Genomic DNA, 27289 nt, shown 5'->3' on the forward strand with positions numbered 1-27289 from the left:
CTCTTAGCCTCAGTGGAAGATCTTGGCACCCCCACAAATCTTACAAAAAGGTATAGGTTAGTTCTAAGGTGACTGTAAATCACAAATGACTTGAAGATACACAACAAAGCATTACAGGGTTAGATTCTAAAAGGTGTTACTACTGTAAAAATACTAGATTGCATCTGTAGTTACAGGAATTGGAAAATACTACAAGAGCCATCCAATCCAACCCCCTGCCATGCAGGAAAAAACAATCAAAGCACTCCCAACAAATGCCCATCCAGCCTCTGCTTAAAAACCTCCAAAGGAGAAAACTCCACCATACTTCCAGGCATCATAGTTCACTGCTGAACAGCTCTTTCCACCTGAACATGAGGAAGGACTTCCTAACTGTGAGCGCTGTTCATCAGTGGAAGTCTCTGCCCCCGAGTGTGGTGGAGGCCCCTTCTTTGGAGGCTTTTAAACAGAGCCCGGATGACCATTTGTGTGTGTGTGTGTGTGGGGGGGGGGGGGGTGCTCTGAATGCGATTTTCCTACTTCTTGGCAGGGGGTTCGACTGGATGGCCCAACTCTATGATTCCATTATTTTTACCACCAGGAAATTCTTCCTCATGTTCTGGTGGAATCTATTTTCCTGCAGTTTGAATCCACTGCTCTTTGTCCGAGTCTCCGAAGCATTAGAAAACAAGCTTCAATATAACTGCCTGAAATACAGTACTGTACATTTCTCCCTGTTAAAATTCATTTTGTAAATCTTGACCCAGCTCTCTAATCTGTTAGAGAGCTGGGTCATTTTGGATTTTGGCATTTTGGATTCCTGTCCTTTGGAACATTAGTTATTTCTCCTAATTTAGTATCATCTGCAAATTTGATCATCACGTCTGATTCACTACTAGACAGCACTCTATTTTCCTAGCACTCATAATGATGGAATAACACAATCTTTTCCTGAAAAACCACCTTCATGGCATTGTATTATCTCTCGTGTTCCTGTTTACTTCTGTGTTTGTTTGTTTTTAATAACAGTGATTCAGTATCTATGTAAAATTGAGGAAGAAGTGAAATACACACAGAGGGAACAATTAATAATATTTTAATTGTATCCATAAATAAGAACATTAAACACAATCTGGAACTCTTTAAAAAGTTTCCTACATAGCATTACAGTGTCTAAACTTAATAGAAATGTAAACTTATACAATTATTTCAGGTTATAACAACTCTAGATAATGCATTAAACTATGTAAAATACATTTCTATGTTTTTAATAGTGGTTTCAACATTCTCACAAAAAGAAAGTGCTTTTGAAGACAGTATTGCTATTATTTCAAAGTGTCAGATTCATGTAAAAGTAACATTCATAGCAAGCTTGGGTTTCTTTTTCTACAACTATCTGGCTCAGATTAAGAAAGTGACTTGAGTATATGCATTTCTATGACATCTTAATAGTACTCACATACTGTGAGGAGCTTATTTTGTTACTGAAGTACACTGAGATCCTGTAATGTAGCACTGAACCTATGGACACACAGGAGACAAGAATGTCTCTCTCCCATGTGTGTAGTGTCTATATGCTTTTCAGAGGACAAGAACATTTATTTTGTGCAAAACACACACCCATTTTAGAGCAATCCTCAACATTAGCAGAAAAATCCATTAAAAGGAATGCACTTGAAGTCAATTCCCAAAGTTTATCCAACTATATTGATTTAGTTTGCATATTTACAAAAGTGCATGGTATAGGAGTCAAAAAATATTCCGTGGTAACCCTCAAAAGGTCTGGGTGGGCAGAATGGGCAGGATAGAAACACCAAACCCTTCTCCCTCTTAGGGAACATCTATATTGTAGAATTAATGCAGTTTGATACCCTTTATCTGCCATGACTCAATTGTATGGAATGCTGGGAGTTGTAATTTTTCAAGTTCTTCTCTGTGAAAGAGTGCTGGTACCTCACCAAACTACAATTCCCAGGAATTCCCAGGATTGAACCATGGCAGTTAAAGCAGTGTCAAACTGCATTCATTCAACAGCATCCATATGCCCTTAGTCAAACTACAATTGAAGAGGGCATGGGAGGGGAGAGTTAAAATTCATCCCAACACTCACCCCTCTAGCACTCAACTAAATGTCAGTGAACAGCGGAAGAGCATGGAAAAGGACAATATTGAGAACTATGGGAAATTATGGATTACCAGTATGGGAAGAGCTTGGAAGTGCAAAAATTCTTTTCTTTCTTTCTCTTCTTTTTCCTATTATTCTTTTTTATCATTATCATTTATATATATATATATATATTATTTTTTTGATGATGTCCATTTGAAAATTTCAATAAAAATTATCTTAAAAAAAGAAAAGTATTCTAGAATGCGTGCTTCCTTTAGCCGTGTCCTGCTTTCAAATGAACAGCATGTGGAACAAGGAAAAAATCAGAAAGGCAAAATTTCAGTCTTCCGTTACAGTCACATACATCAAAGAAGCAGAATAAAACAGCTGAAGGACAGGGGAAGTGGAAACGAATAGAGGAAAAAGTTGGCAGAATGCTGGATGGAGAGAGAAATGGCCACTCCTTGGATCAGGGGTGTCAGTCTCTGGAAAAATACATACACAGAATCTAGTGTCTGATAGGCATAGAGAGATTTACAAGTCCTTACTCTGCATAGAGAGATTTACAAGTCCAGTATTATTTGGCAGAGGAGGGATCTGGGAGCGGGGAGGTGTCCATCCATTACCAATTCAGTTAGAGCCATCTGATGTCCACATTGACAACAGCATGGCACACTTTGTATTTAAACTATTGCTGCCAGCGACTGAGGCTCGCGAAAAAGGATGTGACGAGGCACATTTTACCCACTGAAGAAATTACCCCCCACCCCAGCTATTAATTCAGACATCGATTTTATTGGTTACTTAACTTTTAAGTAATAATAAACATCAATTCACCAGAAATTACCAAAAATTACCGGAGCAGTGAATGTTCCTATTACTAATATAAGACTGTCCTCATTAAGACAAATATAAAAGCAACTCAGTGTATGTCTGTCAGAGAAACAAGTACCTCTACACACAATTCTAAGGAAACTAGTGAATAAATATTATAATTACATTTGCATTTACTTTACATCAAACAATTATATCATCTTATGTTTATAATGTTATGTAATATCACATGCTTGCATTAATAATAAATACATTATGACCAGAAATCAGCACTGTTTATAAAGGACAATTGCCTGGATAATCCAGTCTTTATAGGCACAATCCAAAACAATAAAGGCTTTTAAAAATGTAATCAGTTGATTTACTGGGACTTAATGGCTTTTAAAATTCCTAATAAAATCAACTGGACTACATTATCAACCTACACTCATTGTGTATAAACGTAAGTAGTATTTTAACTGTGCACAGAACTTCCAATGCCAGAGACCTTACAGAGCTTAGAAAAATAGTAAATGCAAAGACCTGGAACACATCCTCTCTGGAAATGGGAATCGTACTGTATTTACTAAGGATACAAGAAACAGTGAGTAATAGCTGCCTCTGATCGAAACATACGCTGGAGGACTTAGGAAATATCTAGAGAAGACACCTCTGTGTGTCACTAAGGCCCACCAATGCAACTCTATGGACAATATATTGATTTTTATAATGCTGCTTTAAATGTTTTAATTGTATATTGTAGATTGTTATAGCATCAAATTGCTGCCAGTTTGTAAGCCGCCTTGAGTCGCCTTTGGGCTTGAGAAAGGCGGGATAGAAATATCGTAAATAAATAAATAAATAAACCTCGGGCTAAAGCATACCATAGAATCACCTGGAGGACCTAGAACAAAGACGATGAACCTTTCAGAGATGGAGTGCCTAAACCTGGGGGGGGGGGGCACTTGAGGGGAGGACAGCAAGCAAGCGAGGGCAGGCAGGTGAGTGGGCAAGAAAGAGGGGGCGGAATGACAGGCCATGAAGTATGGGCTGAGAGTGGGCGCTGCGTGCCCCTTCTGGCATACATACCATAGGTTTGCCACTACTGACCTAAAAAGCGGCTGGAGAAGACTTCTTTTCTGAGATGCGGATTGCTTATCTGCAACTATACTTCTTTGAGTGGTTATCTGTGAAACCACACAAATGGGTTATTTTGCACCTGCTTGGAAACTTCTACCATTTTTCTAAAGCCTTTTTTGCAGTAATCCCACCAAAGGAAACACCTCTGGGCATATTGGATGGAAATATGAAAATACACATCCTTGAGCTCCAACGTAGCGAACCAGTTATATGTAAAACATCCCGAAGGTCCAGAATGGGTAACATACCACCACTTTTCTTGGTTAAAAGATGGCAGTGATTTTTTCCAAGAGGATAACTAGAAAGACGGTCTAGATTGATTCCACATTGGGGTAAGTCTAGGCTGATAATGTTAGGATGACGTATGGTCAGCGAAAAGGATGTTACGAAACATGGATGTCAAAAGTTTTTGTAGTAGTCCTCATTTCTTCATCATGGTCCCTATGAAATCACACATATGGTATTTCCTGCACCTGTGCAGTCGGTTCAGAATCTTCTAGAGCTCTAGGATACATTTTGGCAGTAGCCCCACTCACTTTCCCCATAGAGTATATAGCCAGTGGGAGGGGCTACTGCCTCGGTTCCTTTAATCCACCGCTATCGCAGCAGCTAGGGAATCTTGCTCTCACTAGTTAGGACTGTTCTCACATTTTCTTTGAATCTGACATGGATTGTATCTGGACTGTTGACCTCTCTAATCCTGACACAAACTGCAGGCAAATTATTTGCCACTGCAACCTCTATTCAGGTCACACATGGTTCCATGCAGCGGACATCTCTGAGGAGGACCATACCATCGCAGAAGAACTACCAATGGATGACAGTGGCTTTTTCAATCATGAGACTGACTCTGTCCTTAAACACTCAGGAAATAAGACAAACTGCTTATAAGTACGGCTATCAATCACAACCATCTTATCACCCAAAGCCACACTGGCAATTTTCAAGTTCGTCATCCTATCATTGACCCTATGGGGGAACACTGAATGAATTTCGCAATCTAGCGCAGTCCAAGTTTCAAACCCAGAAGTAGACCTTCCCATTTAAAGGTTGCCCAGCCAGTAAGGCAAAATAGCAAGGCAGCTCAAAATGGCACCTTCAGCCCATCGCTGCACCTCCCAGTTCAGGACACTAGTTCCTCTCCACCCATTGGCGAATGATGACAGTCTAACCCTGGATGCCACTTCTGGTGACTCAATAACTAACAGCCTTATTGGACATGTTCCCAAGCCCATGATTTTTGGTTCTCAACTTTCACCCTTTTTCATGGCTTGGTGTGAAATTACCTTGAACAGTTGGGTCCTTGAGATTGTGGAATTTGGTTATTTCACTAAATATTTTCAGATCCCTGTGGGTTGTCTCCATGTTACTCCAACATCTCCCCCCTTCTGGGAGGAAGTTTGTACTCTGTTGCATAAGGTTGTTATCCAACGTTTGCACCTCTCTATGCTTTGTTTTTTCTCACATTACTTTTAAGTTCCCAAGTGAGACAGGGGTAAACGGGCCCACCCTGGACTTGAGGGGCATTAACAAGTTTATTTGCCCCTGGAAATTCTGGGTGGTGTCCCTTTCCTCAATCCTTCTATTACTGAATAAATGTATTTGGTTTGCCACCATTGATTTGAAGGATGCTTTCTTCCATATATCCACACAGAAGAATTATCAAAGATTCTTGTTATTTATGATTAGGGAACAAGCTTTTTGTTTCAATGTCCTCTCCTTCAGGCTCCCCGCATCCCCTCAGGTCTTTACTAAAAGAATGGCCGCTGTGGTAGCATGCCTTTACATTAGGGACTTTACAGTTTACCTATACACTGATGACTGGTTGTTGATGGCCAAGACCGCAACTAACCTCTCACATTTATTCTACATTATCCTTTCTCTAGTCCTTAGGTCTGATAGTGAACTTGGAAGAGTCACATCTTGAACCGACATGTTGCATCCAATTTATTGGAGCTATCTTGGATTCCCAACTGTAGAAGGCGTTCCTCCTGGAGGACTGATTTTATGCCCTGAAGAATGCTTCCCTTCAAGCAAGTTCACAAACATATGTATCAGCCAGGCACATACAAGTTATCTTGGAACATATGGCTTCAAATACAGCAGTCACCTCGTATACCAGGCTCCTCCTTCAGCCTCTACAGTCGTGGTTCCTCAATACCTCCGACCTACTGTCAGGCAACCCTAACACTCGTTTGTCACTCCCATTGGACATCCAGCACTCCTATGATGAACCAAGAGGTGGAATGTCTCTGTGGGATTGCTTTTAAAACCACCCTATCCTACCTGGCTTTTGATGATAGATTCTTCCCTGCGGGGATGCGGTGCCAATACCGACCACCTCACTGTCCAAGGAACCTGGTCAGAAGAGGAGTCTTCCAACCACATAAACTGCTTAGAACTCCTCGTGGCCAAAAAGGCTGAGAGCCTTCAAACCCACACTGTCAGAACACGTAATGCAGATTATCAAGGACAACACCACTAACAAAGTATTACATAAGCAAGCAAGGAGGAACACACTCTGCCCCATTTCTGTCACTCATACTCCTCCTGTGGGACTGGTGCATCACCAAGCAAATAAACCTAATGGTGATCCACCTTCCCGGAAAGACAATGTCTTGGCAGACCACCTAAGCAGAACATCGCTTGCTCACCATGAGTGATCACTCCACATTGAGAAATTGATTCCCCTCTTTGGCCATTGGGAAGTCCCAGAGGTGAACCAAATTTTCAAAGCAAAATTTCATTCAGAAACAGGCCTGGACTACACGGGTCTCCTCTAAACACAGAAGGAACATAAGTGTAGCCATCTGCATCAGGCCACTGACCTCTGCACGACATGCATTTTGTGGCATCGTTGTGTATGCCACCGCTGCAAGGAGTAGAGAGAAAAACTAGCCTGTCTGTTGAGCGTGAGCAGAGCCTGAAGGACAGCCGAGTCATAGCCAGGAAATCGGTCAATCAATGAGTCAAGTCCATGGTAGTATCAAAAGGAGTAGTCAACTAATGTGTCCAAGTCCAAAAACCGTGAAGAATATGTGCTAGAGAGGTTCCTAAAACTGCTGCTTTTGCGGCAGACAAAAGGAGTTAAGACTTCAGCCCCGCCTTGGTAACACACACACACACACACACACGGGAAAGTGGGCAAGGCTACCACCAAAATGTTTCATTCTATAACTTCTAGAAGGTTCTGAACTTCTTTGCACATGCGCAAAAGACCCCTATGTGCGATTTCACAGAAAACATGAAGAAACACTAAAACAAGAACCCCATAATATACCACACCAAAATTTCTTCCCCATTTCTACATACAAAGACTAACTTCTATCTACCTCCTGAAGGAGTGATCAATCGCTCAGCGATCCATCACTCCTTGACAGCAGCATTGATCACAGTGCTCCTGTCATGGAAGAAGTAAAGGAATTGAGGTATTTGGTGGAAACCACCCACATCTGCAGCATGAAGAAGGGACAAGGTTACAACCAAAAAGGCATCAGAGAAGCTCTGCAAAGTTCTCAGTGGTGCTTTGTGCAGGTGCAAAATAGTAAAGACCACAAAGAACTGTGGGTAGTGGTCCCACAGATAAGGGTGTCGTATAGTACTTGAATTTAGCTCACAAAATCTCCCCAGTGAGACCAAAATCCCGCATTTTAGCAATTCTGAGCTTTAGTCCTACCTACAGTACCACTCCCACAGACTCTTTTCAAAGTACATAAACAATTTAAAAACATGATTATAGATTTTCAGCTGCAAACAACTTAAAACTACAAAAGGGCAACAGTTTGTTATGTCACTCTGGAGAGGAAAGATATTGATCTGGCAGTTGTACAATCACAGGCCTTTGCATGCAATTCTAATCTGACCTATTTCCTTATCTAAAAGAATAGGATAATTTATGCTCAAGAGCAGTGTTTATCATCTTGATAGGGAAGTACACCTTTGAGGAAAGTGTAAACTTGCCTCTCTTATCCAGTGAAGGATATTCAGCAGTTAATAAAAGACACATTATAACCTCACATTTTAAAAGGTTTTGCTATTTTCTTGATAGAAATATATTTGGCAATTGCTGAAAAAGTGCTCCATTTTGTACTTTCAACACATACACTACTCTAGAAGCTAAATACTCTTGCTCTAAGCTTGAAGGTATTTCTCTGTCAATCTGCAGAAATGACTGGTATAGTCCTCATATAATACATGATTCTCCTTTCAGCAAAGGGAGACACCACATCAAGACAAAGAGGAATATTATTTTTTTATATCATGACCCCAGGAAAAAAATATTCAGGATTTTATGTCCCTCTTAGGCCAACAAAGCATTGAAAACCACTGGAAAAGCCTGTGAAAAGCATCATCCATCTGCTGGCATTCCTCATATGACTGTCACTGTCAAGCAAATAAAAAAAATATATTACATTAATTCTATGAGAACTGGGGACATTACTTGTCTGTTGGTTTAAATATTAAACAATTAGAGTTGCTTTAGCATTAAATAACACTCAAAATCCTCCTACTTTACTGACATGTTATTTGATATTTCCTACTGTTCGCTTCCTGCTTCTACCTTGGTGAATCTAGCTTCTCCAATTGCAAGGTCTTTCTTTATCAATGAGCCCTAAATGATGCAAATTGAGGAGGGAATCTGCAATAATCCGCGCCGTCCTCTTCTGATAGCCTCCAGAGGTCACCATCAAGATTGGAATTCGGTGTCTCCAAGCAGCTCTGAATACGATTTCATCTCTTTCAATAATTCCCTGTAAATGTTCATTAAGGAAGAAGTCATAATGTGCATGTTGAAATTCACTGCCTGAAAAGAGATCTACTGAACTATTCCCAGAATCCCTGGTCATTGGCTACTGTGGTTGGAGCTGTTGAGATAGTCCACCAAGATCTAGGGGTCTATACATTTGTAGGTTGTTTACATTTTTCTGCCAAAATGCATAGCAACCTAAACAACCTGGGTTGTACTTTTCATTTGATTCCACATCAACATCATCATCATCATCATCATCAACAAGTACCACCTGCCAGCAATAAAGAATTGGTGAGATCATAAACCCGCAAAGGTCGTGGAAAATGAACATGCAAAAATACTGTGGGACTTTCGAATCCAGACTGACAAAGTTTTGGAACACAATACACCAGACATCACGATTGTGGAAAAGAAAAAAGTCTGGATTAGTGATGTCACCATACCGGGTGACAGTCGCATTGAGGAAAAACAACAGGAAAAACTCAGCCGCTATCAAGACCTCAAAATCGAACTGCAAAGGCTCTGGCATAAACCAGTACAGGTGGTCCCAGTGGTCACTGGCGCACTGGGTGCTGTGCCAACGGTTCTTGTCTGGCGTTTGGAAACAAAAGGGCACCTCACTTGGATCTGCGCACATCATTCGAAAATACATCACACAGTCCTAGATGCTTGAGAAGTGTTCGACTTGTGATTTTTTGATATGAAATTCAGCATATAGATCTCATTTGCTGTGACATACTGTGCTTTTGTGTTAGTAAAATAAAATAATAATAATAATAATAATAATAATAATCTTTATTTATATCTCACCCCATCTTCCTGGAGGGACTCAGGATGGAGCAGCCCTGAGTCACCTTCGGGCAGATATGGGCAGGATAGAAATAACATAAATAATAAATTAACATACAATCAAAGCACCCCTGACAGATGGCCATCCAGCCTCTGCTTAAAAACCTTCCAGGAAGCATATTCCACTGCCAAACACCTCTTATCATCAGAAAGTTCTTCCTAATGTTTAAGTGGGATTCTTTTTCTTGCAGTTTGAATCCACTGCTCAGTGTCCTAGTCTCTAGAACATCAGAAAACAAATGTGCCCCCTCCTCAAGGTGACATTCTTTCATATATTTAAACATGGTTGTCATGTCCCTTCTCAGCCTTTTTTTTCTCCAAGCAAAACATGGCCAGCTATTTAAGCGTCACAGGGCTTGGCTTTTGAACATTTGATCATTTTGGTCTCCCTTCTCTGGACACCTCCCATCTTGTCAATATTCCTGTAGAGCCCAGAAATGAACACATTGTCATTCCAGGTGAGGTCTGACCAAAGTCAAATGGAGTGGGACTAAGACATCTCTCTATCTAGACAGTAAACTCCTATTCATTGGCTTTTTTAGCTGGCACATCACACTGTTGAGTCATGTTCAGCTTGTGGTCAACTAAGATTCATAGATCCCTCTCACATGGACCGTTTTCAAGCCAGGTGTCATCCATATTATATCTGTGCAGTTCATTTTTACTACCTAAGTCTAGTATCTTACATTTCTCCCTGCTGCAATTTATTTTGTTAGTTTTGGCCCAGCTCTCTATTCTGTTAAGGTCATGTTGAATTCTGAATGAGATTAACTTGTCCTGACATAGGTGGTATTTATCTTGGAGAAAACAAAAACACCCGGTTGTTGGTATCGATAACGTGGAACAGGAAGTACAAAAAAGGAAAGTGGTCCAGCACTGGACATGAAACAGGGTTGACCAAGTACATCCAGAAGGAATAATGTGCTCACCTTGCAAGGTAACTCACTTCTATAGGAAAGCATTGATTGGCTATACAAACCTGAGGTGAAATAGCCAGGCCTCCCAAGGGGTCTCCATACAGAATATCAGTTCCAGCATTATAGATAATGATATCTGATTTCACTTCATTCAATGCACCTTCCACGTGCATTCTTACTTTCTGAAGATATTCTTCATCTTCCGTGCCCCAGTTCAATTCGACTTTACGCCTTATGGCTCCTGAAAAATTATCATAAAGCTAAATACTATGAAAGACCGAGAGGAAGGGAAGCAATGGTAAAAATTATTTCAGATATTTATTTTGCACTCCTTCAGACACTCAACTGGGAATTATCTCCATAGAATTCAGTGGAATTTATTTTATTTATTTCTGAGTAGACATCGCACTCTACAGTAAACAATATCTGAATGTATTGTCGAAGGCTTTCATGGCCGGCATCACTGGGTTGTTCTAAGTTTTTCGGGCTGTATGGCCACGTTCCAGAAGCATTATCTCCTGACGTTTCGTCTGCATCTAGGGCAAGCATCCTCAGAGTTTGTGAAACTAGGAAAATGGGGTTTATATATCTGTGGAATGTCCAAGTGGGTGAACGAACTCTTGTCTGTTGGAGGTAGGTGTAAATGTTTCAATTGGCCACCTTGATTAGCATTTAATGACCTAGCAGTTTCAAAGTGTACCTTCTTACTGCCTGGGGGAATCCTTTTTTGAAAGGTGATTAGGTGTCCCTGGTTGTTTCTTGTCTAGAGTTCCCCTGTATTGCGGGTTGCTTTTTATTTACTGTTATGATTTTAGAGCTTTTTATTTACTGTTATGATTTTAGAGTTTTTAAATACTGGTAGCCAGGTTTTGTTCACTTTCATGGTTTCTTCATTTTTGTTGAATTGTCCACATGCTTGTGGATTTCTGTGGCTTCTCTGTGGGATGCTGGGATACAATTTTGAAAATATCTGCATGCTGGGGTCTAATTTTGAAAAATAAACCAGAGCTTTCCAAACTGTGTCATGATGTTAGTATATCAGCTGCAGTGTGTATATGTGTCTCACAAAAGTAGCAAGACACCTCCGAGTCTATGTGAAACAAGCCCTGTCACATGTACAATTGGAGGACCTTCTCACAGAGACACCAGAGGCACTCTAAGTGGCCAGCTTCTTGTCAAAGGATATTTAGCATAATGCCAAGATTTTAAAACTTTGTATTGTTGAAGGCTTTCATGGCTGGAATCACTGGGTTGTTGTTGACTATGAACCAATCTGTAAACCAGAGGCAAGTGATTGTTGGAAGCCTGAGGGAATGTATTCACCTTCTTTGAGACCTTGGAGGACTGCTCCTGACAATAAAAGCCCCGAAACACATTTACAGGGTACTGCTACCATGTTGGGGGCTTCAAAAAAGTTTCTCTTGAGCATATATTGGCCTGGGCAAAACATACTGTGGAAGTGAACAACTACTCCCTACTGAACATTTCAGAACACTCCAATGCAATGAAATTGTCCTCTGCGCCTGTTTGGATATTTTAAGCCAAAAATATTTGGGTAAAAAATAATCAGGGGTGGGTTTTTAGAGAAGCGGCCCTCCAATGTCCTCTGTGGACACAAAGCGGGTTCCTAAGCCTGATAGTTTGCCCATCCTTAATTATAGGATTGAAGCCTCAGGTTATGATGAGGAAATAGAAACTCTTCTATTTGAAAATGTGTTTTAATTTTAATTTGAAAGTAGTTTTGGATACTCACGTTTAGCAAATCCATCTCCCGGATAAATAGAACTGTTATATACATCCATAATGTACACTCTTTTGTCGTCCATGAAGTCTCTTTCATGACCATTCCCCTATAAGAGTTACAACCAATTCACATAAAGCAAACTAAATGAATGATGAACACTAGTTAATGAAATTCAATTTTCTCCTATATTTTATCCCACTTACATAATATTTTATTGTGATATTAGTATACAAAGGGGTCTCATAGCACTTTAGAGACGGAGAGAATACAGTTGGTAGCATAAGCTTTCGTAGACTTGGGGTGCATCTTCATTGTAGAATTCATGCACTTTAACTGCCATGGCTCAACACCATGGGCGCTTGGGAGCTGTCGTTTTACAAGGCATTTAACCTTCACTGCCGAAGACTGCTGTTGCCTCACCAAACTACACATCCCAAGATTCTGCATCATTGAGCCATGGCAGTTAAAAGTGATGTCAGACTGCATTAACTCTACTGTGCAGAAGCAGCAGAAATCTGCTTCTTCAGATGTAAGATGTAAATCTACCAACATCTTTCTTTCAGTCTCTTAATATACTATAAGATTACTTTGCATACTAGTAGTCTAAACGAACATGACTATGTCTTTAAGTTTACTGTGAGGTAAACAGGTATAAGACTGCAAGATGTAGTCCTGTGTGCAAAGGTGCATGTATCACATTTGGCCATTAAAACCAAAACTCTTGGAGGTTGTAGATAAAATAAACAATACTTACACAATACTACTACTACTACTACTACTAATAATAATAATAATATCTCACCCTATCCCCCCGTAGGGACTTAGAGCGGTTAAAACATTTCAGCTACTGTCACAGTTAGGTCCAGTTAAAAATTTTCCATTTAAGTCCTCCATTCATTGGGTACATTTAGCCATTTTCAAAGGCCTGTTTCCATAGCCAGGTTTTCAATTCTTTCCTAAAGATCGATAGTGTGGGAGCCTGCTTAATTTCTCTGGGGAGAGCATTCCAGAGCCGTGGGGCCACTACCGAGAAGGCCCTCTCCCTCATCCCCACCAACCATGCCTGTGATGGGGGTCCGACTGTGAGAAGGGCCTACCTGTTAAGGTCTGAACAGGTTCATAGGGGGAAACACACACATCACATAAATCCAGTAAGACAAATGAAAAAGAGGGTATGGATATTATTCCTCCTGTCTCCTCAGGATCTGTCTCTGAAACCATTATTCTGTGGTATCCTGAGTACATTTGTACAACATATGTCTTTATTTTAAAATAGACTAAAACAAAACTTTCTAATGAATGTTATCAGCTTCCTATGTAACACAACTTCAAAGTGACATGACTCTTGCTTTGAACTCAAATTAAAAATTTAAGTTTGTTACTCACCTGATGTGCATCCAAATCGATTATAGTTGCCGTAGAAACACCTTCTATTCTTTCAAATAAAAACTAAAATACAGAAGCGATATAAAAGCAACAACTGGAAAATATTGTAAGACGAAACAAATGTACTTCCTAACAAATTTATTACAACTTAAAACTTGATAGATTTCATCCATATAATCAGATAACTGAAGCATCCTCAACTGATAGGAGAGGAATCAAGGACTAAAGTAGTGAGCTCGAATCCCACATCAGAATGACAATATCTTAAAAAAAACAAACCACCACTGGGGCAAAATTCTGATGATGTTTTTGTCTATTTGTCTATTACCTCCTTATTTAAAAAAATTACTGTAAGAACAAAATAATCCTTTTTAATATATACTGAAATTGGGGCAAAGGGAAAAGGAAAAAAGAAAAATTGGATATAGTCCAAAAAGGAAAAGAAAAATTGAATTAGAGAATGTCACTTCTTATTGATCAGTGCATTATCATCAATATACTTGAAAAGACTCCTGTGCAATCATTTCTAAATTTATCCTAGTGTGGCCTTTAAGAACATTGACTTCAAGCTATCTTTCAGAAAAAGAGACTTCAATCTGAATGCTCTTAACAAGATTTTATCAAGAGATTCAAATCTCTCTTCTGTGGACAAAGGCTTTTTATCGCTCTGCATGTGTTCCAGTTATCAAGTGTAGAGATGTATGTACATACCATTTCAGTTTTGCTTTATTAATGTTTGCTAAGTATCCTAAATACAACAAATCTTGTCTGATCTTGGAAAATTAGCAGGGTCAGCCCTGGTTAGTTTTTTTTTTCTTCTTGTGTCAGGTGTGACTTGAGAAACTGCAAATCGCTTCTGGTGTGAGAAAATTGACCATCTGCAAGGAGGTTGCACAGGGGATGCCCAGATGTTCTCATGTTTTACCATCCATGTGGGAGGCTTCTCTCATGTCCCCGCATGGGGATCTGGTCCTGACAGAGGGAGCTCGTCCAAGCTCTCTCCAGATTTGAATCTCCGACCTTTTGGTCTTCAGTCTTGCCTGCACAAGGGTTTAATCCACTGTGCCACTGAGGCCTCCTAGTTAGTAATATAACAGCAGCAGCAGCAGCAGCAGCAACAACAACAACAACAACAACATTATTTACAACAACAACAACAACAACAACATTATTTTTGTATCCTGACACCATCTCTTGAAGGGACTTGAGGTATCTTACATGGGGACAAGCCCAATCAGACAAAGATTAACACAATAAAAATATACAAATATATCATACACAAACAGTCAACAACCAACCAACAGCCTAACATAGAAGCCATATACTGAACTAAATAGGAGCCAGTATCAGGTGGTGTAAGCTATATTTCATAGAATTAGGAACACCACCCCTGAGTATTTCTTCCATAAGAAAATCCTAAGAAATTCATGGGGTTTTATAAATAGACAACTTGAAGGCACAGAAACACAAACTGCTATCACTGTACTTCCTGTATTTTAATTTACCCTGAATTTTTGCACAGTCCTCAAGACATGGAGATAAAGAGTTCTAGCACCTGATGGACCAGAACAGTTTGTGCCACAAATCTTTGTTTATATTGCAAATAATAAAGCCACCTCTCTGAAAACTGTGTAATAAGGTGAGACATATAGTTTCATATTTACAAAGAAATTTCCACTACTGATTTCATGAGGATACATGTATTTTGACAGTCGCTTTATCATTTATAAAAGCACAGACATTTTGAAAACACCTTCCTTGCTTGCATTTGAATAAATACAGAGTATGTTTTCAAATGTACTATACTGCAAAAATAAAACACGGTGATAAAAGCCAATTTCCATTAGCTCAATTAATCTATGTGTTTCAAATACTGTTCTGCACCCTTCTCCCACATTCCACATTGTAAGGAAAAAAGAAATAATGTTAACGCTATGGAAATTGCAACAGACATTTTGTGATTTGGGCACGGCCTGCAGGAGATTTTGACATTCCTACTAATGAAATCTACAAAAGTTAAATCCATGAAAATTGAGGGTTGACTGTACTACATTTTCATGTATACTACTACCTGTTTGTGGTTGTAAATTATTATTATTATTATTATTATTGTCTCACAATGGACTTTCCTTACCTTTATGGCCAATGTGATATCTGCATATGCACAAAATCCTCCACCTCGATCACCTGAGCAGTGATGAAAACCACCACCTTGGAAATAAAAAGTAAAGTAGAAGAATGTGCTGAACATGATATTCTAGGTGTTAAGAAAAATGTGACAGCCTGTTTAATCGTGGGCCATAAAAGAGATTACTTAATTAGTCAAGTTCTAATAACTATTACACATGAAAAATGGTTGCTGACTTACAGGTGCTAGTGCAAGAAAACCAAGAGATGGATCCCAAGGAAGCAAGAGAGACAGGTGTTCTGGGAGACAGCCTCAAAAACAAGTTGTGGCAAAAGTGAAAAGAGAGAAATTGCCACCAGGAATTGATGGAATGATGAGACGGGCTGCTGGGAATAGTGTGAGTGGGATACTGGGGGACTGTGTAATTTTTTAAAAAGTGTAGTCTTAAATGTATTTAACATTTTTATGTTTTCTTTTAATTTCTATTCATATTTTAATGCTCTGTTTTAATTGTATTATGTCATGTATTGTTAGGCACCTTAAGTCCTTATAATTGGGAGAAAGGTGGGGTGAAAATAAAATACCTATATACTTGAGTATAAGCTGACCCGAATATAAACCGAGGCACCTAATTTTACCACAAAAAACTTGGAAAACTTATTGACTTGGAAAACTTATTAGCCAAGGGTGGGAAATGAAGCAGCTACTGGTAAATTTCAAAATAAAAATAGATACCAATAGAATTACATTAACTGAGGCATCAGTAGGTCAATTTTTAAAAAATATTTACATAAAACTGTAATTTAAGATAAGACTGTCCAACTCTGATTAAACCATTATTCTAACCTTCTTCAATGTAAATGTGCTTACGTATCCTTCCAATAATAATAGAGTAAAATAATGAATGTAATAATAATAATAGTGCATAATTATAAATTTAATAATAATAGAGTAAAATAATAAATGTCATATTAATAATAGAATAAACTAATAAGTGTGATAAAAATAATAAATGTAAAAGAAGTAATAATAACAGAGTAAAATAATAAATAACCTTGACTCAAGTATAAGCTGAGGGGGGCTTTTTCAGCCTAAAAGGGGGCTGAAAAACTCAGCTTATACTCGAGTATATGTGGTAAATAAATAAAAACAAATATTTCTGGGAACCAGGACACTTGTTATAGAGCTGTAAGAATTAAAACAACAAGAGAAAAATATATGGAGATATGTGAATGGAATGGAAACAAGGGCCTGGAGAGCTTAGACAGTAAGAATGAACACAGATTAACTGAACTGATCATATGAAGACACCATGTAATCAGAGTAATGAATCATTTTTGCATCACAGTACTGTATTGGACATAAGAATACCTTCCAATTGGTATTTTAGTTAAGGTTAGTAATCCAATTTTATGTATTTCCTGGATGTATGCCCCACCTTTCTTCCAACTGAATAAACTGAGTTCATATAGTACAGGTATTGTCTTATCATTTACCTATTAAATCAATGGATCTACCTTACATAAGTTGAGCAGTAAGGCAAAAAATGTAGCAATTTAAGCAAAAGATGATGAAGGCTGGGGAGAGGGGGGATACAGTTGTAAAAATCTAGCTACTTACCAACATTAATTGCCCATCCTCTCTCAATGGCCAGTTTCCCTGCCTTTAGAAATAATAATAATAATAATTACTGGATATTTACTAATTAATTATGCACAAAAAGAATAAAGGCATGCAAACTGAACAACAGTTACAGCAACATTCAAAAAGCCCTCAAGGACATGTTTGTCATTAGCTTTACAGTAGCCCTTGAGGAGCCACAAAATTCAAAGGAAGATAAAAGAGAAATTGGTAAGCCACTTTCAACAGCAAGTTCTAGTCTATCATTAGATGCATTCTACGTTGTATAGGAATCTCCTTAAGTGCAGCTAATGTGGTAGGAATTCTGGCATGATTAAAAATGTTTAATTAAAGCAATTTGAAAGAATTTGAGAAAAAAACATGTGAAAACAAACACTTTCCCTACCATTATTGTTCCTCCTGTTTGTGTTCTCAGAGGTCTGAGCACTTTCCTCTGTACAAAGAAATTGGGCATAAAAAGAACCGGTGGGATTTCGGTAATGGTAGCCACAACGAATGACCACTGGAAGGAAAAACAAGAATAAGGATTAAGGATTAACACAATGCTGTTAACATCTTCCCAAAATTACGCCCGACTGAGCTGAATAGAACTGATTCCCAGGTAAACGGGACTGCAGCATGAACCATAGCTATGCATGTTTATTCAGAATTACCGTTGATCTGGTCTGAATTGGGCTTACAAGACACTGTGTTTGGGACATTCATATTATACATTGATATTATAGCAATGTGCAAAGCAAAAATATATCTTTCAACAAACTGTATAATTACAAAAAGCACCAATGACAACCTGTGAAAATGTTGGTGAGCAAACAAGTTGCATTTAATGATTGCATACACAGAAGGCAGCTTGTACAACCAATTTTCTCCCCTGGAAGCATACAATACTCTCCCTTTCATTAATCTTCACTATAAGACTGAGATTCCTCCTGTACTGTAGGGCTGTGCCATATAAAACTCCTCAAAGCCCAATTTCAGATTATTTCCCTTTCATTTACAGAGGGCACCCAACTCTCTGAAGATTACATTATATGCTTTTGAATTCAGATTTCTGGTCTCACACACCCCACACCCCCATTTTTATTGCTTTCTATTATTAATCTTGGGTTTTCATGCTGAAATGTCAGCAGAGTAAACAAGACTTAGAAAAATGCCCCCAAAATCCAAAAGAAAGACATCATTATATATAGAGGCAAAAATACAGAGCAAGAATGGATAATGGTAATGAAATAAGTGCTTGATGTAGCTAATGCAGTAGAACAGCACAATTAAAATGACAATACAACAAATAACTAAGCTGCATTTTGTATTCATAGCACTCCCAAGTGTATAGCCAAAGCGCAAAATGATTTCTAGAATACCTCTTCAAAGCTTTCCAGTATGTGCTTCTGTAAGCAGTACAAAAAGAGTTGAAGAAAATAGATTCAAACATCTAGAATGACTGGCAACCAGAAATATTGTTTGTATCAGCTATTTACATTGTGAATTTTGAGAATGGCTTTCTGCCATTATTACAAAAGCTACTGTTTATATATGTTTTGAGATTATATACTAAACTGAAATGTACTGAAATCTTAAATAGGAAAATAAATGATCTTTTTAATGCCATGTGCTTTACTGTAGGAACAGGAGTTTTACTATTTTGTATTGTAAGTCCTAGTATGAAATTCTGTCCATACTTTCAATGGTTTTTGCCACAATTAAAGAAAGACTATTGCATTCCATCATCAGTTCCCACAAGAAGTGACTCAGTTGCATAGACCAAGAAACGTATGCCAAGAATTATAGGAAAATCATGTTTGGATTTGTTAAAATAAATGCAACACGATGATGGGATTAGAAATGTCTTATGTCTGTTTTAATATAACAGCAGATATGAACAATTTAGTTGGCTGATGCAACAGCAGGTCTCTATAAATATCTAGGAAGTTTAAAAATAGCCAAGTTCCTTCCTTATTTTCCTTATTTCTTCCTCATCTTTCTATAAAATGAATGACAACCAGCTCTAATCGTCTCTATTTATCTCAAGATGGTATGGAAAAATAAGAAAGCAGCATTTTTAAAATAACACAGATCTCAATTCCAATGTCATAATAGTAATTTTAAAATTTTGAATTTGTTTTTTCAGGAAAAATACAGTATTCGGCAGAAAATGGAAATATACACAGCACATATTTTCATATCAAGCGTAAACCTATTTGTAAAAATATAAGTGTTTTAGTGTTTACAAACAAAACTGTGAATGCATAACTTACTAAAGAGAAAGGGGAACCTGCTGCAACCTTTTCTAGCTCGAGTATCTGCCACGACAAAAAAAATCTGCCTATTTCTTTTTCCTAGCACATGATGTAAATGGACCTTAGTTTTGTTATTTGCAAGAGGAAAAATATGAAAACAGACATAAAATTGTGTAATAAAGATACTAACATGTATTATAACATGGCAACGAATGGCCTCTTGTAGCAGCAGTCTTGAGGACCAGAATAGTAGCATATCTAAACAAAGTTTAACACTGAAATATTTAACACTTCAGTAATATGTTATCATTACAGCAAGCAAGATCTCTGTTGCTGCTCTTATGAAGATAACAATTGAAACCTTGTCTTGTGAGTTATTAGTTCCATCTTTTAAAAAACATTTCCACTATGTTTCCCATAATTTCTCCTTCGAAAAAATGATGTTCTCAACCACAGCCCCAAAGCTTGAGGGAAAATTATTTTACTGGCATTTTCCTTATGTTTATTTTTTATTTGTAGGACATGGAAAGAAAAATGCAATATAAGAATTATATTTCTTTCAAATACAAATAAAAGATGTACCACCTTTAATCGATTCAAGTACTGTCGTGTGTGAACAACCAAAAGGTCTTCTTCACTTGCTTCTTGTGCTCTTACAATTGAGTCATCTGTAATTAGTTTTTCTTCTGAATTAAAAAAGAGGGGGTGACATGTCCATGACATAGAAATAAAATTCATCTTTTCATTTCAGTCAATATCAAAGTTCATCCTTTTCAAGGCAAGCATATAAGACTTTGAATTTTGCAAACATGGCTTTGATTTTTTTTTTAAACATAGCTGCTACTCTGTTTTAACAATCTGCTTTGGAAAGCTGTGTGGTGGCGGCGGTGAGGATGTGGAAAAATGGAGAAAGTAACTTCCCATTGCATGAAATGGATTCCACTTGCCTGCCACTGATTTTGACCCCATGATTTCAATCCAATTTGCTAGACTTGGCTAGTAAATGTTTACTGTTCTACAGAATAAGTCATTCTTTTCAAATGACCATCAGCTAGTTAAATACAGCAGATAGTGTAAATACTACTTTTATGAATACTACAATAGTGTGAATACTACTTTTATGAACCAAGAATAGAAGTCTGGCATGCAAATACATGCCACAGTCTTTTTCAATTTCACATTTTAAAATTGTGCTTCTAAAAACAACTGTAAACCTACACATCAAGTAACGATGCATACAAATGACCCATACAATAAAAATACAAAATATGAAAGTAATCCTAACTGGTTTCTGATCAGTATCAAAGCTAACAAAACACTGTCATGCCGATGAAATTGTATCTTGTAATTTGACTTATAAAACATCAGGTTATAATTATTTTCACAAAATTGTAAGAGTCTCTCCCTCTTGCCACATTTACCTTTTAAGAAATTTATGACTTTCCCCCATTTTCCAGCATCAAATGGGTGTAGTTTCTCCAGTCCCATAAATGTAATGTTATAATCTGGAGAATACACAATAGGCCAACATGTTGGCGGGAAATTTTGATAGAGTTCTGTCCTGTGAGGCCTAAAAGGAAAAGAAGAGCAATTTCAATACTAAAATGAGGTCTAACAGGAACTCTGGATCTAAAATATCTATGGGCAAATACAATCCATCTAACGTATTTTTTCCCCAAATTCTATAATGGTTATGAATTTGCTATGGCTAGGGACAGGGAATTAATGCCTCTTTATTAGCAGATCTCTATCTTCTCTACATATGTCATTCAATACATGCTGCACAAGAGAACCTAAAAGAATGGAAAGACCAAAAGTTCAGTTCTTGACACCATAATTCAAGAAGGATATTGACAAATAGCAATGTGTTCAGAGAAAGGTGATCAAAATGAAACCATGCCAAATCCTTGAGGACCTGAGTATGTTTAGCTTGGAGTGTCAACTACAGGCAGTCCCCAAGTTATGAAAAAAATAGGTTCTGTAGCAAGCTATTTAACCTCACCAAACTGAAAGCCAAAACCAAAGTTACAACATCTGTTATAAAACTCCAATATCCTGATGACAACGTCACCTGTGCGCATGCAGAAGACCTACATGCCACTCTAAACAGCTTTGCAGAAGCATACAAAAAGCTCGGCCTGTCATTGAACATTGAGAAAACCAAAGTGCTCTTCCAGCAGTCATCAGCCAATCCCTCTCCAATGCCAGAAATACAGCTTAATGGTGTAACATTGGAAAATGTGGATCATTTCTACTACCTTGGCAGCCACCTCTCCACAAAAGTCAACATTGACACTGAAATACCACACTGCCTGAGCTCTGCGAGTGCAGCATTTTTCTGAACGAAGCAGAGAGTCTTTGAGATCAGGGACATCCGTAGGGATACCAAGATGCTTGTTTATAAAGCTATTGTCCTCAACCCTGCTATATGCCTGCGAAACATAGACTATCTACAGACGTTACATGCAACTCCTGGAACGATTCCATTAGAGTTGCCTCCGAAAAATCCTGCAAATATCTTGGGAAGAGTGGTGCACAAATGTCAGTGTGCTGGAAGAAGCAGAGACCACCACCATTGAAGTGATGGTCCTCCGCCATCAACTCCGCTTGACCGGCCATGTTTTCTGAATGCCCGACCACCGTCTCTCAAAGCAGTTGCTCTACTCCAACTCAAGAATGAAAAACAGAATGTTGGAGGACAGGAAAAGAGATTTAAAGATGGGCTCAAAGCCAGCCTTAAAAACTCTGGCATAGACTCTGAGAATTGGGAAGCCCTGGCCTTTGAGCGCTCTAGTTGGAAGTCAGCTGTGACCAGCAATGCTGTAGAATTCGAAGAGGCACAAATGGAGGGCGAAAGAGAGAAACGTGCCAAGAGGAAGGCGTGACATGCCAACCCAGACCAGGACCACCTGGAAAACGATGCCCTCAATGTAGAAAACATGTAGGTCAAGAATAGGGTTCCACAGTCACCTACGGACCCACTGCCAGGACACCGAACTTGAGGACAACCTTACTCGGACAACGAGGGATCACCTAAATAAGTAAGTAAGATCATCATGCCGTCTCTCTTCGAGGAATCTTTTGGAACCTCATTGTAAACAGATCAACTCAGTATTGTGAATGAATTTGGAAGAGCTTATTTTATTTACTTATGCTATTTCTATCCCACCCATATCAGCCCGAAGGGCGGCTTAATGATGCAAATGGACATGGATTTAAACCCAGAAAGCATTGATTTCAATAGTTCTAAATTGTTTTTATATGAATATTATTATGTGATTTAACCTGTTTTAAACTATGTATTTATGTGTGTTCAACATCTAATTGTTGCCAGTCTGTATGCTGCCCTGATTCGCCTTCGGGCTGAAAATGGCGGGATAAAAGTGTGGCAAATAAATAAATAATTTTGTTGTTGTTTATTCATTCAGTCGCTTCCGACTCTTCGTGATTTCATGGACCAGCCCACGCCAAAGCTCCCTGTCGGCCATCACTACCCCCCGCTCCTTCAAGGTCAATCCAGTCACTTCAAGGATGTCATCCATCCATCTTTCCCTTGGTTGGCCCCTCTTCCTTTTTCCTTCCATTTTCCCCAGCATCATTGTCTTCTCTAAGCTTTCCTTTCTTCTCATGATGTGGCCAGAGTACTTCATCTTTGCCTCTAATATCCTTCCCTCCAATGAGCAGTCGGGCACCATTTCCTGGAGTAAGGATTGGCTGGATCTTCTTGCTATCCAAGGCACTCTCAGAATTTTCCTCCAGCACCACAGTTCAAAAGCATCTATCTTCCTTCGCTCAGCCTTCCCTATGGTCCACTCTCACATCCGTAGGTGACTACGGGGAATACCATTGCTTTGACTATGCGGATCTTCATTGCCAGTGTGATGTCTCTACTCTTCACTATTTTATCGAGATTGGTCATTGTTCTCACACCAACGACTTAAATCAAGAAATAGTTTTCTAAGATCTACAGAGACACTCGCTGAAACACCTCAGCAAGCGAGAGTCCAAAAGTGGCAGGCTCAAACCCAGAGCCTCAATCAATGGCTGATACCAAATGAGAGACTCCCCCCTGGGCACACAGAAAACTGGGCGACTTGGAAGGCGCTGAACAGACTACGCTCTGGCACCACAAGATGCAGAGCCAACCTTAAGAAATGGGGCTAAAAAAGTGGAATCCACAACATGCGAGTAAGAATGTTGTGGAGAAGAGCAAACTACAGACCACGTGCTGCAATGCAACCTGAGCCCTGCTACATGCACAATGGAGGAACTTCTTGTGGCAACACCAGAAGCACTCCAAGTGGCCAGATACTGGTCAAAGGACATTTAACCAACTACCAAGCTTGCAAACTCTGTGTCTTTTCTATGTTTGTTTGTTCTGTCAAAAATGTAATACAACTGTTCAGTTGCCTAACACAATAAATAAAGAAATATTGTTCTCCTCCCAAGAAGAAAGTGTCTTCTGATTTCCTGACTGCAGTCTGCGTCTGAAGTAATCTTTGCACCTAGAAATACAGTCTGTCACTGCCTCCATGTTTTCTCCTTCTATTTCCCAGTGGTCTATTAGTCCGGTTGCCATAATATTGGTTTTTTTGGGAGATGAATTTGAAAAAAAACCCTTGGGTTTTTTATTGGGGAGCTCAATTAAAAAAAACAAAACACTATTTCATGAATTTCACTAATAACACTGACCAAGACACATTTAGGTGCCTCAAGTATTGAACCCTTTTTCTGGGTATATTTAGTCTGTTGATGGTTAAGCTTTATTTATTTCTCGTGTCAGGGCAGCCAGTCAATTATATTACATTTCTAACAGAACAAAGCAAACAAACAGAGAAAATACAAAATGTGTGAGTTTGGTAGTTGATTAAATGTCCTTTGACCAGTATCTGGTCACTTGGAGTGCTTCTGGTGTTGCCGCAAGGAGGTCCTCCATTGTGCATGTGGCAGGGCTCAGGTTGCATTGCAGCAGGTGGTCAGTGGTTTGCTCTTCTCCACACTCGCATGTTGTGGATTCCACTTTGTGGCCCCATTTCTTGAGGTTGGCTCTGCATCTCGTGGTGCCAGAGCGCAGTCTGTTCAGCGCCTTCCAAGTCGCCCAGTCTTCTGTGTGCCCAGGGGGGAGTCTCTCATCTGGTATCACCCATGGATTGAGATGCTGGGTTTGAGCCTGCCACTTTTGAACTCTTGCTTGCTGAGGTGTTCCAGCGAGTGTCTCTGTAGATCAGGGGTCCTCAAACTAAGGCCCGGGGGCCGAATGCGGCCCTCCAAGGTCATTTACCCGGCCCTTGCTTAGGGTCAACCTAAGTCTGTAACAACTTGAAAGCACACAACAACAACAACAACAACAACAACAACAACAATCCTATCTCATCAGCCAAAACAGCCCCACACTTCCCATTGAAATACTAATAAATTTATATTTGTTAAAATTGTTCTTCATTTTAATTATTGTATTGTTTTTAAGTGGTTTTTGCACTACGAATAAGATATGTGCAGTGTGCATAGGAATTCATCCAGCCCTCCAATAGGTTGAGGGACTGTGACCTGGCCCTCTGTTTAAAAAGTTTGTGGACCCCTGCTGTAGATCTAAGAAAACTATTTCTTGATTTAAGTCGTTGACGTGCTGGCTGATACCCAAACAAGGGATGAGCTAGAGATGTCTCTGCCTTGGTCCTTTCACTATTGGCTGCCACTTCCCGGTGGATTTCAGGTGGTGCGATACTGGCTAGGCAGTGTAATTTCTCCAGTGGTGTAGGGCGCAGACACCCCATGATAATGTGGCATGTCTCATTAAGAGCCACATCCACTGTTTTAGTGTGGCGAGATGTGTTCCACACTGGGCATGCATACTCAGCAGCAGAGTAGCACAGCGCAAGGGCAGATGTCTTCACCGTATCTGGTTGTGATCCCCAGGTTGTGCCAGTCAGCTTTCGTATGATATTGTTTCTAGCACCCACTTTTTGCTTGATGTTCAGGCAGTGCTTCTTGTAGGTCAGAGCTGTGATTGTAGGTAAGAGCTGATGGTTAAGCTGTGTAATCACCTTCAATCCAGAAATAATACAAAAAATCCTATAAAAGCAGTATATATTTTAACTACCACGGGGTGCATCTAAAGTAGGCCTGGGCCAACTACAACAAAGGGAGGGGTCTTCTAGGCTAGGCCTGGGCCAGCTTGGGCCCTCCAGGTGTTTTGGACTCCAACTCCCACCATTCCTAACAGCCTCAGGCCCTTTCCTTTTCCCCCTTAAGCGGCGGAGGGGGAAAAGGAAGGGGCCTGAGGCTGTTAGGAATGGTGGAAGTTGGAGTCCAAAACACCTGGAAGGCCCAAGCTGGCCCAGGCCTGCTTTAAAGGGCCCCCGTGAGCCGAGGCTGGGGATTGTGAGGTGGGAGCACCACAATGGCGGCCCTGTAAACACTTCTCCTCCTTCCCTCTGTTGAAAGACTCCCCAGGAGGCCTACTTGGGCGGGAAGCCTTCAGAAGACGGGCTGAAGCAGAAAGACCTCCTCTCTCTGTATCCCCCTCTCTTTCTCCGCCTCCAGCCCAGGCCCCGGCCCGCCCTCCTCGGCTGAGAGCCTGACTCACATGGCGCCTCTCCACGGCGTCTAAGCCTCACATCTCACGAAGCTGCTTCCTCCTCAGGAAAAAGGCGGCTACGGCGCATGCGCGAGTTCTCCTGCGCATGCTCAGACCCTCCCGCCTTCCTTTTGGCCACGCCCACTGCTCTGGGCAGAAAACAAGGAGAGAATGGGATGACGTAAAGGACCTGGAGGCAGATGGGATACACATCTACACACTGTCCATAAAGTCTCTCTACCACAGTGGTTCTCAACCTGGCGTCCCCAGATGTTTCTGGCCTTCAACTCCCAGAAATCCTGACAGCTGGTAAACTGGCTGGGATTTCTGGGAGTTGTAGGCCAAAAACATCTGGGGACCCCAGGTTGAGAACCACTGCTCTACCATTTAGACTTTGTGGACACCTTGTATAAGTGCATACAGGTGTAGATATTCATATAAAGTAGCCCTAAGCCAATCATAGAATCCTAGAGTTGGAAGAGACCTCCTGGGCCATCCAGTCCAACCCCATCCTGCCAAGAAGCAGGAAAATTGCATTCAAAGCACCCCTGACAGATGGCCATCCAGCCTCTGCTTAAAAGCCTCCAAAGAAGGAGCCTCCACCCACACTCCGAGGCAGAGAGTTCCACTGCTGAACGGCTCTCACAGTCAGGAAGGAATCCTAGAATTGGAAGAGACCTCCTGGGCCATCCAGTCCAACTCCATCCTGACAAGAAGCAGGAATATTGCATTCAAAGCACCCCCGACAGATGGCCTTCCAGCCTCTGGTGAAAAGCCTCCAAAGAAGGAGCCTCCACCACACTCCGGGGCAGAGAGTTCCACTGCTGAACGGCTCTCACAGTCAGGAAGGAATTCTAGAATTGGAAGAGACCTCCTGGGCCATCCAGTCCAACCCCATCCTGCCAAGAAGCAGGAAAATTGCATTCAAAGCACCCCCGACAGATGGCCATCCAGCCTCTGGTTAAAAGCCTCCAAAGAAGGAGCCTCCACCCACACTTTGAGGCAGAGAGTTCCACCGCTG

At 40.0% G+C, this 27289-nt stretch overlaps 1 protein-coding gene across 1 annotated transcript; it reads right to left on the minus strand.

Moving 5' to 3' along the window:
- Nucleotides 1-1059: 1059 nt before the first annotated feature.
- HDAC11 (histone deacetylase 11) lies at nucleotides 1060-26380 on the minus strand. The gene is given in 12 exon segments (XM_060759301.2): nucleotides 1060-8636; nucleotides 8638-8790; nucleotides 10618-10796; nucleotides 12309-12405; nucleotides 13686-13748; nucleotides 15820-15896; nucleotides 17434-17476; nucleotides 17840-17956; nucleotides 18816-18842; nucleotides 20277-20377; nucleotides 21113-21261; nucleotides 26278-26380. Coding segments are annotated over 12 exon segments (1068 nt in total). The 5' UTR covers nucleotides 26280-26380; the 3' UTR covers nucleotides 1060-8576.
- Nucleotides 26381-27289: the final 909 nt, after the last annotated feature.

Source organism: Anolis sagrei, chromosome 2, assembly GCF_037176765.1.
Source record: "Anolis sagrei isolate rAnoSag1 chromosome 2, rAnoSag1.mat, whole genome shotgun sequence".
Lineage (NCBI taxonomy): Eukaryota > Metazoa > Chordata > Lepidosauria > Squamata > Dactyloidae > Anolis > Anolis sagrei.